The sequence below is a fragment of the Tursiops truncatus genome, chromosome 19 (genome assembly GCF_011762595.2).
Source record: "Tursiops truncatus isolate mTurTru1 chromosome 19, mTurTru1.mat.Y, whole genome shotgun sequence".
Lineage (NCBI taxonomy): Eukaryota > Metazoa > Chordata > Mammalia > Artiodactyla > Delphinidae > Tursiops > Tursiops truncatus.
In genome coordinates, this window is record NC_047052.1 from 49796915 (window position 1) to 49813091 (window position 16177).

Genomic DNA, 16177 nt, shown 5'->3' on the forward strand with positions numbered 1-16177 from the left:
AGTGTTACCAACAATAAGTAACACTGCTGGGATAAAAGATTATTTTCACGTTAGATTCTCACAGGTAAAAATACAGTCTGTTCATAGTCTGAGCCCTGCTGACCTTCTTGTCTTCTACCTTCCACGGACGAAAACTCTGTGCCAGTCAGTATGTCCCAAAACGTATCTGCTGCTGTTCCATTTTGGTCACCGTCATTCATACCCTTTCATGTCTTTAGAATACCTGGGCCATCTCTCCAAGCCTTGCCAGTCTTTTATGTACCAATTCAGATTTTACTTCTGCTCTGACACCATTCCCAGTCTATCCCACCATTCCCAGTCTATCCCAGATCTGAATGATCCCCTCTTCCTTTCTCTGGATCCCAGGAAATGGTCTATGCTATTTATTTTTTATTTATTTATTTTTTAATAAATTTATATACTTATTTTTGGCTGCATTGGGTCTTCATTGCTGCACACAGGTTTTCTCTAGTTGCGTTGAGTGGGGGCTACTCTTTGTTGCAGCGTGCAGGCTTCTCATTGCGGTGGCTTCTCTTGTTGTGGAGCACGGGCTCTAGGCACACGGGCTTCAGTAGTTGTGGCACACGGGCTCAGCAGTTGTGGCTCGCGGGCTCTAGAGTGCAGGATCAGTAGTCGTGGCACATAGGCTTAGTTGCTCCTTGGCATGTGGAATCTTCCCGGACCAGGGCTCGAACCCGTGTCCCCTGCATTGGCAGGTGGACTCCCAACCACTGCGCCACCAGGGAAGTCTGGTCTATGCCATTTATTGTCTGTGATCTAGTTATTTTTTAAGTTAAAATATTGTATCTCTAGTAAATTATTAGATTCTCACCAGCAAGGACAGGGTCCTGTTTCTTCTTTGTTTCATCACATTGTCTTAGATATAAATATGTATTTGATTTGGTTGATGGACAGTTCAGTTCTTAATTCTAAGGATTAGAGACTAGAGTGATACAAAAATGGTTAACGTCTCTGAAATATTATGAAGGAAGGAGAGAATTTAGCTGCTCTGTAACTGGGGCCATCAAATGGCCTACCTTTCTCTTTTATTCAGTGTTAGAGGCTGTGTTGTGCTTGTTTAAGTTCGATGTTGTCGTTTCAGATGTAGTCATTTCAAAAGATACTTCTCATGCGGTAAAGAGATGAGCAGAACAAGGGCATTTCTTCACGTTTCAATAGAAATTACACAGAGGAAGTGAAAACTCCCTCTGTATTTTGGTGTCAGATTTATAAGGATGATAATTCCTATTTATAGCTAAATACTCTGATGCATCATTTGTGCACATCACTAACTCTAAGGTTCTGTAAATCTATTTGGATTTCACAGATGAATTAATTGGATAAACGAGGACCTTGGCTTCCACTTCCAACTTTAATTTCTTTTTGTAAAGGAAAACCAACAAAAACCTTAGGAAATTTTACTTTAACATTTAATAACGTGAAAATAGAAACATTGGGTTTTTAAAGACTATTTTGTTTAAATTCAGTGGTTCAGTAGACCAGAGAGTCATATTCTCTTCTTACTGGAGCTTTTTTTTTTTTGTGGTACACGGGCCTCTCACTGTTGTGGCCTCTCCCGTTGCGGAGCACAGGCTTCGGACCTGCAGGCTCAGCGGCCATGGCCTAGGCGCTCCGCGGTATGTGGGATCTTCCCGAACTGGAGCACGAACCTGTGTCCTCTGCATCGGCAGGCTGACTCTCAACCACTGCGCCACCAGGGAAGCCCTTACTGGAGCTTTTATATCGCATCCTTCCTGGCCTGTTTGGAAAGTAAATTCCTCTGAAAAATTCTTAAGGAATCTTTCTTACAGGGAAAATGCTTCCTGGTTAGATCCCTTCCTTTTGTTCTTCCCCTCCCCTCTGTAGAGCAGTGAGTCTTACCATGTATCTACTTAATGCAGACATTTTAACCAGCTGTTGATGGTAATTCATAGTTTTGAAAATCCATTCAGAAATTTAATGTGTTCAGAAGTATGAGGTATTAAGGACATTTAGAAAATGCTCTGCTTTCTGTTAAATTAAAATGCGTATTTCCATTCCATTCTCCTATTAGAATTAAGAAAAATTATGGTAACAAGGATTTTGCTTCCTTTGTTAGTAGCTCACTATGAAATTATTTCCTTATATTATCCTATATATAATTATTATACAGTGTTATATTATTATTAGTTTGGTGGTGTTCTGTATATGGTTGTTCGAAACGGAATGCATTTTCAGAATTTGTTGGCTAGTCTCACAGGCAGAGAGAGTAGTTTTGGTTGTGAATACTGGTGGTATGTAGATCTGTGTCTTAACAGGGCATTCTAGATCACAGAGCCCAGAAACATTTCCTCTTGGGGGTGGGGGTAGGGGGTGTGAGGTTGCGGATGGAAGGGTGAAACACACACTGCGCTGCTGAACTTGAGCAGTCGTATTAATGCTGGATCACAGTGGCATTTCTGTGTCCTGTGAAATGTGTACTATCTCGGGAATGTTGCCTCTGCTTGCCCTGCGTGTTCTGTAGAGGTGTTAAAAAAGAAAACACCCCTCCTCCTACCTTCCAGTTGAGGCGCTCTTTGTGGAGCTACTGTCCTGGTTAAACAAGTCAAATAACTCCGGAAGCTTGGTGACAAGTTCTAAAAAAGCTCTCAGATGTTTGTATTATGGTTTTGTTTTTTTGTTTGTTTGTTTTTTTGATGTGGACCATTTTCAAAGTGGAAATTGAAAATTGAAAATTACTGAATTTGTTACAGTGTTGCCTCTGTTCTATGTCCTGGTTTCCTGGCTGCAAGGCATGTGGGATCCCAGCTCCCCGACCAGGGATCGAACCTGCACCCCCTGCATGGGAAGGTGAAGTCTCAAGCACTGGACTGCCAGGGAAGTCCCTGCATTATGTTCAGCCTATATTTGTGACAAAGAATTGAAAATACTCCTGGAGTATTTTTCTTCCTGAAGAAGTGGACTTATGGCTTCAAATGTGAAGCTAAATGTTAGGTTCTGTGTTTTTATTTTTCTAATACAAGTAGCTCAGTAAAGCTTAAAGATAAAAGGAGTTACTGTTTTTTTTTTAATTAATTATTTTTTAAATTTTTTGGCTGCGCTGGGTCTTCGCTGCTGTGCACGGGCTTTCTCTGGTTGCGGCGAGCGGGGGCCACTCGTCGTTGTGGTGCGCGGGCTTCTCACTGCAGTGGCCTCCCCTGTTGTGGACCACGGGCTCCAGGAGCGTGGGCTTCAGTAGTTGTGGCACGAGGTCTCAGTAGTTGTGGCACGTGAGCTCTAGAGCGCAGGCGCAGCAGCTGTGGCGCATGGACTTAGTTGCTCTGCAGCATGTGGGATCCTCCCAGGCCAGGGCTCGAACCCCTGTGTCCCCTGCATTGGCAGGCGGACTCCCAACCACTGTGCCACCAGGGAAGCCCGGAGTTACTGTTTTAAAGAATACTTTTTTCCTCCTCTGTTGTAACTCTTCAGTTTTAAAAGGATTAGTATTGGCAAATTATTAGAATGGGTGTTCAGATTTTGCTGTTTGAGTAGCTTAGTTGCCCACTAAGAACACCAGTTCCCATCAGATTTACACTCTGAAGACATTGCGAAGTCTTGGACATGCCCTGTCTTCTACTTTCTCTTTCTTTGTGGCCTTCAGATCATTAAATTTAGTGACTCAGCTAATTTTTTTACCCGCCTCTTAGAAAAGTTGAACGTGTTTGTGACCAGGCACTTAAGGTTATTTCCTTTAAACCAAGTGCTTGAGACTTTTTAGATTTATAACAGTCTTTGTTTACCATGTAATTCAGTCCAATTGAGGAGCTAGTAAAACTGCATTATCTAGACATCAAAGACAGACGTGTAAGAAGAGTGTACTTATACCAGGGAAACTGTTAGGTTTCTAACAAGTGGGAAGTTACCAGGTGTCCAAAAATTAACCACTCCCATGCCACTTAATTCTCATTTTTGTAGCTTTTTTAGCTCAGCCAGCAGCATTCTGGGTTTAAAATATCAGTTGCTCCATTCTTGAGAGTCGAGAGTGTTTTCTTTTCTGTAGCATCCTTCAGATAACTGAGACATTGATTTGAATGGACTAAATAGAATATCCTGCCTAAAAAAAAATTGTAAGGAACAAGGTGTTGAATGGACTATGCATTTTAGTTTAGTTCAAAATTAAACCAACATCTTTATTTCTTGAGGTTTAAGAGCAGGTTGGGGTTTTGTTTTCCTGAGATTTCTGTGAAGAGGTAGATTATTCAGCCCGCTTTACAGAGGATAAGTGGGATGATTTGCCAGCTGCATGCAGCAGTTGCTTGAAGTAGGACCTGTGTCACCAAGTTGCATTTCAAGATTGGTCAAGTGGGTGGCCTTGGCTCCTGCCAGACGCTGGGATGAGGAATGATAGAGAAGGGCTCTGTTAGGTGAGCACCCTTGACTTCCTTAAACCTTCATCAGCATTCCTACCTGAGACTCTGTTAAAACCTCATTAAAACAAAAATTGTAGGGACTTCCCTGATGGTGCAGAGGTTAAGAATCCGCCTGCCAATGCAGGGAACACAGGTTCGAGTCCTGGTCCGGGAAGATCCCACATGCTGTGGAGCAACTGAACCCGTGTGCCACAACTACTGAGCCTGCACTCTAGAGCCCGTGAGCCACAACTACTGAAGCCCGCATGCCACAACTACTGAAGCCCGTGCACCTAGAGCCTGTGCTCCGCAACAAGAGAAGCCATCGCAATGAGAAGCCCACGCATCGCAACGAAGAGTAGCCCCCGCTGGCCGCAACTAAAGGAAGCCCGCGCGCAGCAACCAAGACCCAACACAGCCAAAAATAAATAATAAACAAATTAATAAATTAAAAAAATATTGTATATGTGTACTACAGAATAATGTGCAAAAAGCACTTTGATTTCATATAAATCTTTCCTTTTCAGGTATTTCAGAGGATGTGTGTAAACATGCTTTAGATGTTCATAAGCGTCTTATAATTTTACTTATGTACGCAATCACCTAGGGAAATGGGGGATGGGGAAGGTTGGGGTTTTCTTCTCTTTCCCATAGCTGTCCCTCTTGCTCCTCCTGAAGTCTGGAGCTTGGCTTCTATAGGAGCATGCCAGTAGGTTATCTGGAGGCGATTACTTACAGGCATTGGGATTTCTCTTTTGAGAAATGGTCAAACAATTTTTACATACCATCTAGCCACATTTTGTCTCCATAGAGGGTTTGGCTTTCTGGGTTATCAAAGGAAGACACGGATTTTTGGGAAAGGTCTTTGACCTTTCAGGGTTATCATCATAGGGGACAGTTGTGCTCTCCCATTTGTTGCCCCCTTGTATCAGTCAGAATAACGTGTCGTGGTCTGACTTCCTGTGGCACCTCTTGTGAGATAGGCTCGCAGAAAAATATGAAGGTTGTGGAAATGCTGGGTTCCTACCAAGCATAAATGAGATTCAAAAGAAAATTGCTGTTTATTTTAAATTCTCTTTGGAGTGTCTCGGGAGACTGTTCATTTGGCTACAGCTTCAGCAATTGCACAGTTATATTTACGTGTGGAAGTAGACTGCAGTGCAGCATAAACTGTAGCAACCAGAAGAACATTTATGTAGCGGCAGCCAGAGACTACATATTTTACTTATTTCAGCTGGAAAGCTGCTAAAGACTTTGTAAGACATCATCATAACATTTTATGACTTCAGCTATTCAAACTTTAGGTCCTTTAAGGTGCCACTTCACAGCCACAGTCTGTGACTCCCCATAGCCTTTGGGGAAGAATCGAAGCTCTTTGAAAGTGGCTTAATCTGGTCCCTGCCTACTTGCTAATGCATCTCACCCATCTCCTCCCCATACACACTTAAGTTCAGCTGGTTCTCCCATGGGGAATGAATGCCCTTTTCTGGAGAGAGAGGAGTCTGCAACCTTTCAGCCCCTCTACTTTAGGTCTCGCCTGAGATGGAACTTCCTCCAGCAAGACTTTCCTAAATCTAAAAGGCTGGGTTTGGGGGCCCTTTAATAAGCTCTAATAGTCATTCATCTGTTCATTCCTTCAGTAAATATTTGTGTCAAACATGTTCTCGTAGCTTGAGGACACAGAGTGACGAAGGCAGGGGTAGGCCTTATCCTCACAGGGCTTATGTTCTCGTCAGGGAACCACCCATATTCATACCCTTCAAAAAAACAAAAAAACCTTTTATTTGGAAATAATTACAAACTTAGAGAAGTTGCAGAAATTAAAATAGCACAAAGGAATATCCTGTACATTTTACCCAGATTCACCTGTTGTTAATATTTTACCTTGTTTGCATTCTTAGTCTCTCTCAATATGTAGGCGTGATTTTTTTTTGGACCAGTCACATACATTATGGTCTTTTCCCTCTGAATACTTCAGTGTGTATTTCCTAAGAGTAGGGCTTTTCTCTCACATGATAGTTATAAACTTCATAAATTTACACTGATAGAATAATTTTATCTAATTCCATTCATAGTCCAATGTTATTAATTGATCTAATGATGTTCTGAATAGCCTTCCTCCTCCTGCCCCTCCACCCCCGCCCCATACAGAATTCAGTCTAGGGTCAGATAATGGCATTTAGTTAGGATGTCTCTGTAGCCTCCTTTAATCTGGAATATTTATTTACAAAGCCATTCTCTGTCTATTATGACACTGATTTTTTTTTTTTTAAGTACAGAAATGCACACACACCCCCGCGCCCCCACCTGCCCGGCCCCCGGCCATAATAGAATCTTGCTCATTTTGTGTTTGTCTGATGTTTCCTTGTGATTAGGTTGAGGTAGTGCATTCTAGGCCATCATACTGCACAGTGATGTTGTATCCTCCTGGGGCATCACATCTGGAGACCTGTGATGTCCTTCTGGCTCTTTGGTGGTGATAATTTTCATTACTCAAAGTGCTGCCCAGTATCTCCACTGTGTAATTAGTGTTTGTTTTCCTTCTTCCATTTGCAGCTAATAAGTAGTCTCTCAGGAGACCTCATTTCTGCACAAGATCCTGCTCCTCATCAAAACTCCCCCCCCCCCATCAGCATCGAGTGATGATTCTTGTCTGATCCAGGATTATGAACTCAAGTTCCTACTTTTGCAGTGGATTGTAATTCATTACTGTACTATTACTGTATTCTTTTGATGTTCAGAGTGTCCCAGATTTGACCAGTGGGTGCCCCTTCAAACTGGCTCCTGTGTCCTTGTGAGGTACCCTATCATTTTTTCAGGCACTTCCTTCCTTTCTTGTATAATAAGATGTTCCAGGCTCATATTGTACCAACCCTGCCCTAGCCCTGGAATCAGCCATTTTAACAAGGAGCTTGCAAGCCCTTGTTTTAGCCCTTAGCACACTGCTTACTTATGTGTCTTCCTCCATTAGATGACATTGTACCTCTGAGGGTACACAGATGTCAGTCTTTTTTTTTTTTTTTGAATAATTGTAAACTGCCTTGCTTTGTAGATTGCCTTTAGTGCAAATGCTTTGGTTATTTCACCACTTCTTACATTCTTTGCTGTTGGCAGATTCTCGTTTTTATTTATTTTTTTATTTTTGGCTGCATTGGGTCTTCGTTGCTGTGCTCAGGCTTTCTGTAGTTGCGGCGAACAGGGGCTACTCTTCGTTGCGGTACGCGGCCTTCTCATCGCGGTGGCTTCTCTTGTTGCGGAGCATGGGCTCTAGGCATGTGGGCTTCAGTAGTTGCAGCAGGTGGGCTCAGTAGTTGCAGTACGTGGGCTTAGTTGCTCCGCGGCATGTGGGATCTTCCCGGACCAGGACCAGGGCTTGAACCTGTGTCCCCTGCATTGGCAGGCAGATTCTAAACCACTGCGCCACCAGGGAAGTCCAGGTGTCAGTCTTATTTGCTCTTATGTCTTTACCCAACTTAAGGCCTCGTACATTTGATGTTCACTATGATTATTTGTTGAACAATAAAATTGATTTTTCCTATTGTTTGGTGATTAAAATTGTTTTCAAAATTATGATGCTGATTGGTTTTCTTTTTTCCTCCCCCACCTAGGAAGAAATGTTGGCTATTTGGTGATGAGAAGTGGCAAAAACTAACCTCGTACTGGTATACAAGCACGATGAGATCTGACACTTTTGCTTCGTGGGCAGCCGGCCCCCACTGATAATGTGGGGAAGCCATTGGGTCCACTGGAAAACACTAATCTGATCTTGGAAGTAGCTGATTGTGGCAGGATGTGTCGACGATGATGATGGCAAGAAAGCAAGATGTCCGCATTCCCACCTACAACATCAGTGTGGTGGGATTGTCTGGGACGGAGAAGGAGAAGGGCCAGTGCGGCATTGGGAAGTCTTGTTTGTGCAACCGCTTTGTGCGCCCGAGTGCTGACGAGTTTCACTTGGACCATACCTCTGTCCTCAGCACCAGTGACTTTGGTGGGCGAGTGGTCAATAATGACCACTTTCTCTACTGGGGAGAAGTTAGCCGTTCCCTGGAGGACTGTGTGGAATGTAAGATGCACGTTGTGGAGCAGACTGAATTCATTGATGATCAGACTTTTCAACCTCACCGGAGCACGGCCCTGCAGCCCTATATCAAGAGAGCTGCTGCAACCAAGCTCGCATCAGCTGAAAAACTCATGTACTTTTGCACTGACCAGCTGGGGCTGGAGCAGGACTTTGAGCAGAAACAAATGCCAGATGGAAAGCTGCTAATTGATGGTTTTCTTCTTGGTATTGATGTTAGCAGGGGCATGAATAGGAACTTTGATGACCAGCTCAAGTTTGTCTCTAATCTCTACAATCAGCTTGCAAAAACAAAAAAGCCCATAGTGGTGGTCCTGACTAAGTGTGATGAGGGTGTGGAGCGGTACATTAGAGATGCACATACTTTTGCCTTAAGCAAAAAGAACCTCCAGGTTGTGGAGACCTCAGCAAGATCCAATGTAAATGTGGACTTAGCTTTCAGCACCTTAGTGCAACTCATTGATAAAAGTCGGGGAAAGACGAAAATCATTCCTTATTTTGAAGCTCTCAAGCAGCAGAGTCAGCAGATAGCTACAGCAAAAGACAAGTATGAGTGGCTGGTGAGTCGCATTGTGAAAAACCACAATGAGAATTGGTTGAGTGTCAGCCGAAAGATGCAGGCCTCTCCAGAGTACCAGGACTATGTCTACCTGGAAGGGACTCAGAAAGCCAAGAAGCTATTTCTCCAGCACATCCATCGCCTCAAGCATGAGCATATTGAGCGCAGGAGGAAGCTGTACCTGGCAGCCCTCCCGCTAGCTTTTGAAGCTCTTATACCCAATCTAGATGAAATAGACCACCTAAGCTGCATAAAAGCCAAAAAGCTCCTGGAGACCAAGCCAGAATTCTTGAAGTGGTTTGTTGTGCTTGAAGAGACACCGTGGGATGCCACCAGCCACATTGACAACATCGAGAACGAGCGGATTCCCTTTGACTTAATGGATACCGTCCCTGCGGAGCAGCTGTACGAGGCCCACTTAGAGAAGCTGCGGAACGAGAGGAAAAGAGCTGAGATGAGAAGGGCATTCAAAGAAAACCTGGAGACCTCTCCTTTCATAACTCCTGGAAAGCCTTGGGAAGAGGCCCGCAGTTTTATTATGAATGAAGATTTCTATCAGTGGCTAGAAGAATCTGTATACTTGGATATTTATGGCAAACACCAAAAGCAAATTATAGACAAAGCAAAGGAAGAGTTTCAGGAGCTGCTTTTGGAATATTCGGAATTGTTTTATGAGCTGGAGCTGGATGCTAAGCCCAGCAAGGAGAAGATGGGTGTCATTCAGGATGTTCTGGGGGAGGAACAGCGATTTAAGGCACTACAGAAGCTCCAAGCGGAGCGTGATGCCCTTATTCTGAAGCACATTCATTTTGTGTACCACCCAACAAAGGAAACATGCCCTAGCTGCCCCGCCTGTGTGGATGCTAAGATCGAGCACTTGATTAGTTCTCGGTTCATCCGACCATCTGACCGGAATCAGAAAAATTCACTTTCTGACCCCAACATTGATAGAATCAACTTGGTGATCTTGGGCAAGGATGGCCTTGCACGAGAGTTGGCCAATGAGATTCGAGCTCTTTGTACAAATGATGATAAGTATGTAATAGATGGTAAAATGTATGAGCTCTCCCTGAGGCCAATAGAAGGGAATGTCAGGCTTCCTGTGAACTCTTTCCAAACACCAACGTTTCAGCCCCATGGTTGTCTCTGCCTTTACAATTCAAAGGAGTCTCTATCCTATGTGGTGGAGAGTATAGAGAAGAGCAGAGAGTCCACACTTGGCAGGCGAGATAATCATTTAGTCCATCTCCCTCTGACCTTAATTTTGGTTAACAAAAGAGGAGACACCAGTGGAGAGACCCTGCATAGCTTAATACAGCAAGGTCAGCAGATTGCTAGCAAACTTCAGTGTGTCTTTCTCGACCCTGCTTCCGCTGGCATTGGTTACGGACGCAACATTAACGAAAAGCAAATCAGTCAAGTTTTGAAAGGACTTCTGGACTCCAAGCGTAACTTAAACCTGGTCAGTTCTACGGCTAGCATCAAAGATCTGGCTGATGTTGACCTGCGAATTGTCATGTGTCTGATGTGTGGAGATCCTTTTAGTGCAGACGACATACTCTTTCCTGTCCTTCAGTCCCAAACCTGTAAGTCTTCCCATTGCGGAAGCAACAACTCTGTTTTACTTGAACTACCAATCGGACTACACAAGAAGCGCATTGAACTGTCTCTTCTTTCATACCATTCCTCATTTAGCATCAGAAAAAGCCGATTGGTCCATGGGTACATTGTTTTCTATTCAGCCAAACGTAAGGCCTCCTTGGCTATGTTACGTGCCTTTCTTTGTGAAGTGCAGGATATTATCCCCATCCAGCTGGTTGCACTCACTGACGGCGCTATAGATGTCCTGGATAATGACTTAAGTCGGGAACAGCTGACTGAGGGGGAGGAGATTGCTCAAGAAATTGACGGAAAGTTCACAAGTATCCCGTGTAGCCAACCCCAGCATAAACTTGAGATCTTCCACCCATTTTTTAAAGATGTGGTGGACAAAAAGAACATAATCGAGGCTACTCATATGTACGACAATGCTGCCGAGGCCTGCAGCACCACAGAAGAGGTGTTTAACTCCCCCCGGGCAGGCTCTCCGCTCTGCAACTCAAACCTGCAGGATTCTGAAGAAGATATCGAGCCCACTTCTTATACCCTGTTTCGAGAAGACACATCACTGCCCTCTCTGTCCAAAGACCATTCTAAGCTCTCTATGGAACTGGAGGGAAATGACGGGCTGTCTTTCATCATGAGCAATTTTGAGAGTAAACTGAACAACAAAGTACCTCCGCCAGTCAAACCAAAGCCTCCTGTCCATTTTGAAATTACAAAGGGGGATCTGTCTTATTTAGACCAAGGCCATAGAGATGGACAGAGGAAGTCTGTGTCTTCTAGCACCTGGCTACCTCCAGATGGGTTCGATCCTTCTGATTATGCCGAACCCATGGATGCTGTGGTCAAGCCAAGGAATGAAGAAGAAAACATATACTCAGTGCCCCACGACAGCACCCAAGGCAAAATCATCACCATTCGGAATATCAACAAAGCCCAGTCCAATGGCAGTGGGAATGGTTCCGACAGCGAAATGGACACTAGTTCTCTAGAGCGAGGACGCAAGGTATCCATCGTGAGCAAGCCAGTGCTGTACAGGACGAGATGCAGCCGGCTGGGGAGGTTTGCTAGTTATCGAACCAGCTTCACCGTGGGGAGCGATGATGAGCTTGGGCCCATCCGAAAAAAAGAGGAGGATCAGGCATCCCAGGGTTACAAAGGGGACAGCGCCGTCATTCCATATGAGACAGATGAAGACCCAAGGAGGAGGAATATTCTTCGCAGTCTAAGAAGGAACACTAAGGTAAGACCCAAGTTTAGGAGTGAGTTATAGGAGTGGCTTGCACAGTGCCTTGGTAAGAGTTCATTGATGATGATGAAGATTTTCAAGGACAGCTTACTCTGGTAAAAAACTGCCCTGTGTGTGTGTGGTGTGTGTGTGTGTGTCTTTACTCTTTGACTTAGCATTAAAAACTAAGCAGTGTCTCAGATAGCTACTACTGGTAGCTCTCAAGGGGTGAGGGCTTGGGATAGATAGCCCGAGTTGTCTTTGTCCAAAACAATAGTTAGGCAATTACCAAAATGAGCAGATCATGCAGAACTTGTCAGTGTCCTGACAAACAGCCAGGCCGGTGACAGTGTGCTTGGCCTTTCTTCACTTAAACAGCAGAACCCAGAATCACAGTCCTCAGTCTTTGACTGAGAAGCAAACATTTCATCCGTACATCTCTTAAATGCTCCTTTTCCCCCTTGCTGATCTGTAAAGGTTGCTGCATTTTAGATTAGGGAAAATTAGATGGTTATTTTATTTGCACACATAAATCAGTGAAGGGTCTTCAAGTACCTAAATGAAAAATAATCTTGTCTCTTTGAGTTATAAACCTGTCCCGTGTTTGTAAAATTGGAGTGCCCTCCAGCTCCTTGAGTGAGTTGCTGCTGCTATCAGTGAGAGCTTCGGATTTGATTTAGGAACCACAAGTGGGGCAGGAAGGGGAAAAGAAGGAAAAAGTAAACCATGTGTGTTAGGAACGTCAGGCCTGCTGTCGGATGTAGAGGAAACAGCCCCAAATGTAGGAGCAAATGAAGTCTCTTTATCTTGCGTGGAATTGCACTGTGCAGGGCAGTGTGCCCTGTCCTCTTGGGCTTAGGCTTTGAGATAGAAAAGGTATTTCTCAACTTTATTTTTTCCCCATTTAGAGTAAGGGAAATACCTTTTGTTTTTCAGAGAAAGACATCTTGGTGAGACACCACAACAGAACCCTGTCAACTGACTCTGTTAGGTGCGGGCCCGCCCCCAGCATTGTGTATTATCTGGAGGCCGGTTCTGCAGCTCATATCGGTTAATGGAGACGGAGGAACATGGTGCCATGGCCCTCACAGGGAAGACCTATTCACTTTGTGTTCCCTGACAGCATACAGCATGCTTCTTAATCACCACTGGCCAGAGCTTCCAGAATTTTCCTACCTATAGAATTTCAGAAAGGGCAGGGCAGTATCGTTGTGTGTTCTGTTCCCCTGCCGTTCTGAGCTGTATATCAGTAAATGTCATAGGCATTCTTCTGTTTGCTCTCCCTGTGGTTTGCGTTTACATTTCTATACCTTTATCCGCCTGCAGTATTTTGTTCTCCAAGTTAGCGGGCAGACCAGTGGAAAGCAGTTCTTATTAGGAAGCCAGAAAGTAGCCTGACCAGCCTGCCAGTATTTCCGCAGAGCTCTCCTGTTGATGGTACTGGAATCCAAACATTTTGAACATTTTGGCTTTCTTCTCTTCCTCCTCCACTCCCAGTGAAGACTGTTGCTAGCACAGCGTATCTAAACGCTGACAGTCTTTTTGAGTGTGGAGGTGTCTGCACACCTGGGAATTAGGAAGGTGGCATAATACCACATTGCGAATCATAACGGGTTTTCTGACTTCACGCTACATTTTTAATACTGTTGGAAATAAAGCTTTTAAAACACACTCCCAGACAAGCTGTGCTTTAAAGAGTAAGCTCAGCAGGGAGCAGCTGGTTGCCGTGAGCCTCTGGGATGGCCGCCTCCACGCCGGCAATGAGTGCCTCCTAATCCGGAGCTGCCTCGCGCCGGGTTGCCGGGTCAGCACGCAAGAAGTGGTCGGCTTCCCGTCTGTCTTGGTTACGTGGGCCACACCTCTCCTAGTCAAATAAAAATGATACCTCTGGCCCAGGAGCAATAGCGTGCCAGAAGTCATTTAGGAGTATCCTTTGGAAAGAGTGAGTAAAAGGTGAAATTGTCTTTTCCTGCCTTGGAAAATGGTGCCTTAAAATGAGCGTAGCTGCTTTGTCATCCTAGTGCAGAGATAAGCAAAGTTTTCATTCTGTTCCTGGTTGGAGCAAACCTCCTATTAAAATTTGCTGCCGTTAAGAAATCAGACTGACGCTTGTTTACTGGGAAAGCAAGGTACCATGGGGCAGAGAATGCCAAGCCAGCCCCTACGTGGGGGATTTGGCCTTTGATTTTTATTGGCATGACAAAGCAGTACAGTATTTATTTGAAGTGAGGGGAGAGCCATTTGGTAATGGGAAACACACTTAGTTCCTCCTGCATGCCACACACCACTGGGGAAATGGCACAGACCCGTCCTGCCCAGACCTTAGCACCCAGTTGAGGCAGCAAGACCTACACAGCTTCGGAAAATAGGTGGTCTGCCTAAGAGGGGGAGGGGAGGGGGTCTGTGTGGGGCAGAGCAGACATCCTGTGCTGGGGGTGGTTAAGGTAGTGCAGTGTGTGGTGATCAGGAGCTCTGGGAATCAGGGGGCCTAAGTCAAAACCCAGTTCCTCCTCTTCCTTACTGGGCCTTCGGGCACTTGATTCACCTCTCCGCGTCCCTTCTGCAAAAGGGGCGGACTTAGCACCTTTCTCATACGGTGTGGGAGATGGGATGAGATTGTGCCTGTAAGACACTGAGCATAGTGCGTGCTGGATAAGCATTAGTTACTATTATTTAACTTGACCTTGAAGAATGAGTAGAATTGAAGAAGTGGTGTGAGGTAGGGAAAGGCTTGAAGGTGAAAATATGCATGTTGTATTCAAGGATGCGAGAAAACTGGTCTGGTCTCGCTGAGAGCTTGAGGGACCAACATTGTCCCTCCCTTTTGTATAAGTTTTAACCCTGTGTGTTACTTGGCTGCTTCCTCCGCCCTTACCCTAGCGACAGCCCTAACAACAACCAAAAAAGCTGTGCTCTGGGTACCTGTGTGATGTGGAGAAAGAGAAATTGCTCAGTGCCCTTGGCTCATATGCTAGATTAGCTCCTTACTGTAAAACTGGAGTTAGAGTGAGGGAATGGCTTTCATTTCTGCTCATGAAAGTGCAAACTGTAAAGCAGCTGACTCTCATTCTGGGTCCTTTTCCCAGCTGAACCATTTAGTAACCCACCCTCATAGTGGGAGCCTTCCGCACTCAGCTGAATGAAATTGAAAATCTACGCTTGCACTTCAGTGGGGTCCATGAATAGATGCTTTGTCTGTAAAGAGTTGTCGTTGCACATGGTCTCTGTCTCCCAGTGCCATGCGTTTGCAAAGATGAGATCAGGACCAGCAGGGTCTTATTTTAAAGCCAAAAAACAGGCTGGGGTGCCTTGCTGCACACAATGTGCTGTTCGGGCAAGCTCAAACTGCTGAATTCGTTGTGCTTGGCCACAGATTTAGAGGAGACGTTACCGGCTATTTTACCCTTCTATCTGACGTGCTCTTGTTTTGTGGGGTTTTTTAAAAAAAAGACAAAAACGGAATGATAAAGAAAATCTTTCACTCACTCCAGCTACCACATGACAAGACAACCTATTGAAAAGCAAACCAATTCAATCACGCATTGTTTGGTCTATAAGGCACCAAGTAACCAGTTTGACAGTTTGTGTCCCCCCCCCGCCCCCCCCTCAGTGAATTGGCTTATTTCATTGGATTCAGTGAATTGGCTGGTTGTTGTGGCTTTGTGTGGACACAGCTCTCATTTTGTGAGGCCTAGAACGGAGTTAAAGTTTCTAGTGTGAATAAAAACCAGCTGGGGAATTGGACTGCTCGCTCCACAGGGAGGGATGTTGCATTTTGACAAGGTGAAATGGTATGAAATATGAGCTCTTTGTAACCTGCTCGGGAAAGACTCTCAGTGTGTGCTTCAGAAAAGGCTAAGCCCTGCCCCATGAGCTCTAAGTCCAGATAAATACCTTGGTCTTAAAAGTGGGGTAGGGGCGCTGACTTGACCTTGGATTTTCTGCATCCCGAAAGAATTTTATCTTTTAAAAGAAGTACTCTTGCTCCAAAGCACATGTTCATTCATTCTTTTAGGAAGGAAACATTCAACTCCTCGCACGGGCATTTCCTGAGCACTTGTATGCCTGGTGGTGTGCTAAGTATCATATGTGCGGTAGTTGCGTCCATCTAGTTTACCGTAACAGAGAATGATAGATTTTATACATGTATTTACGTGCATTTTGAATGTTGCCAGAGTGGAGGTGCAGGGTGCTAAGGAATTGTATAGCAAGGAGTTTTACCCTCACCTAGGATATCTGGGAAAGCTCCCAGAGGAAATGATATATAAAGCTGAGACTGAAAGGATGAAGCAGGCAAAGTCAGTGAAGATGGAGGCTTCCTGGGTCGAGCTTTTGAGAAA

The 16177-nt window shown here is 44.7% G+C and overlaps 1 protein-coding gene across 3 annotated transcripts in view; it reads left to right on the forward strand.

The window, feature by feature from the left end:
* ARHGAP35 (Rho GTPase activating protein 35) overlaps positions 1-16177 on the forward strand; it is a 122396-nt gene that overhangs the window by 36193 nt on the left and 70026 nt on the right. For 2 of the 3 annotated variants that reach the window (XM_033845284.2, XM_033845283.2), the window contains one exon: positions 7976-11852. In XM_033845284.2, the coding sequence (XP_033701175.1) occupies positions 8169-11852 (3684 nt within the window). In that variant the 5' untranslated portion in view covers positions 7976-8168. Of the gene's footprint in view, positions 1-7975; positions 11853-12773; positions 13980-16177 lie in introns of those variants that run through there. The other variant, XM_033845285.2, reaches the window with a different exon arrangement.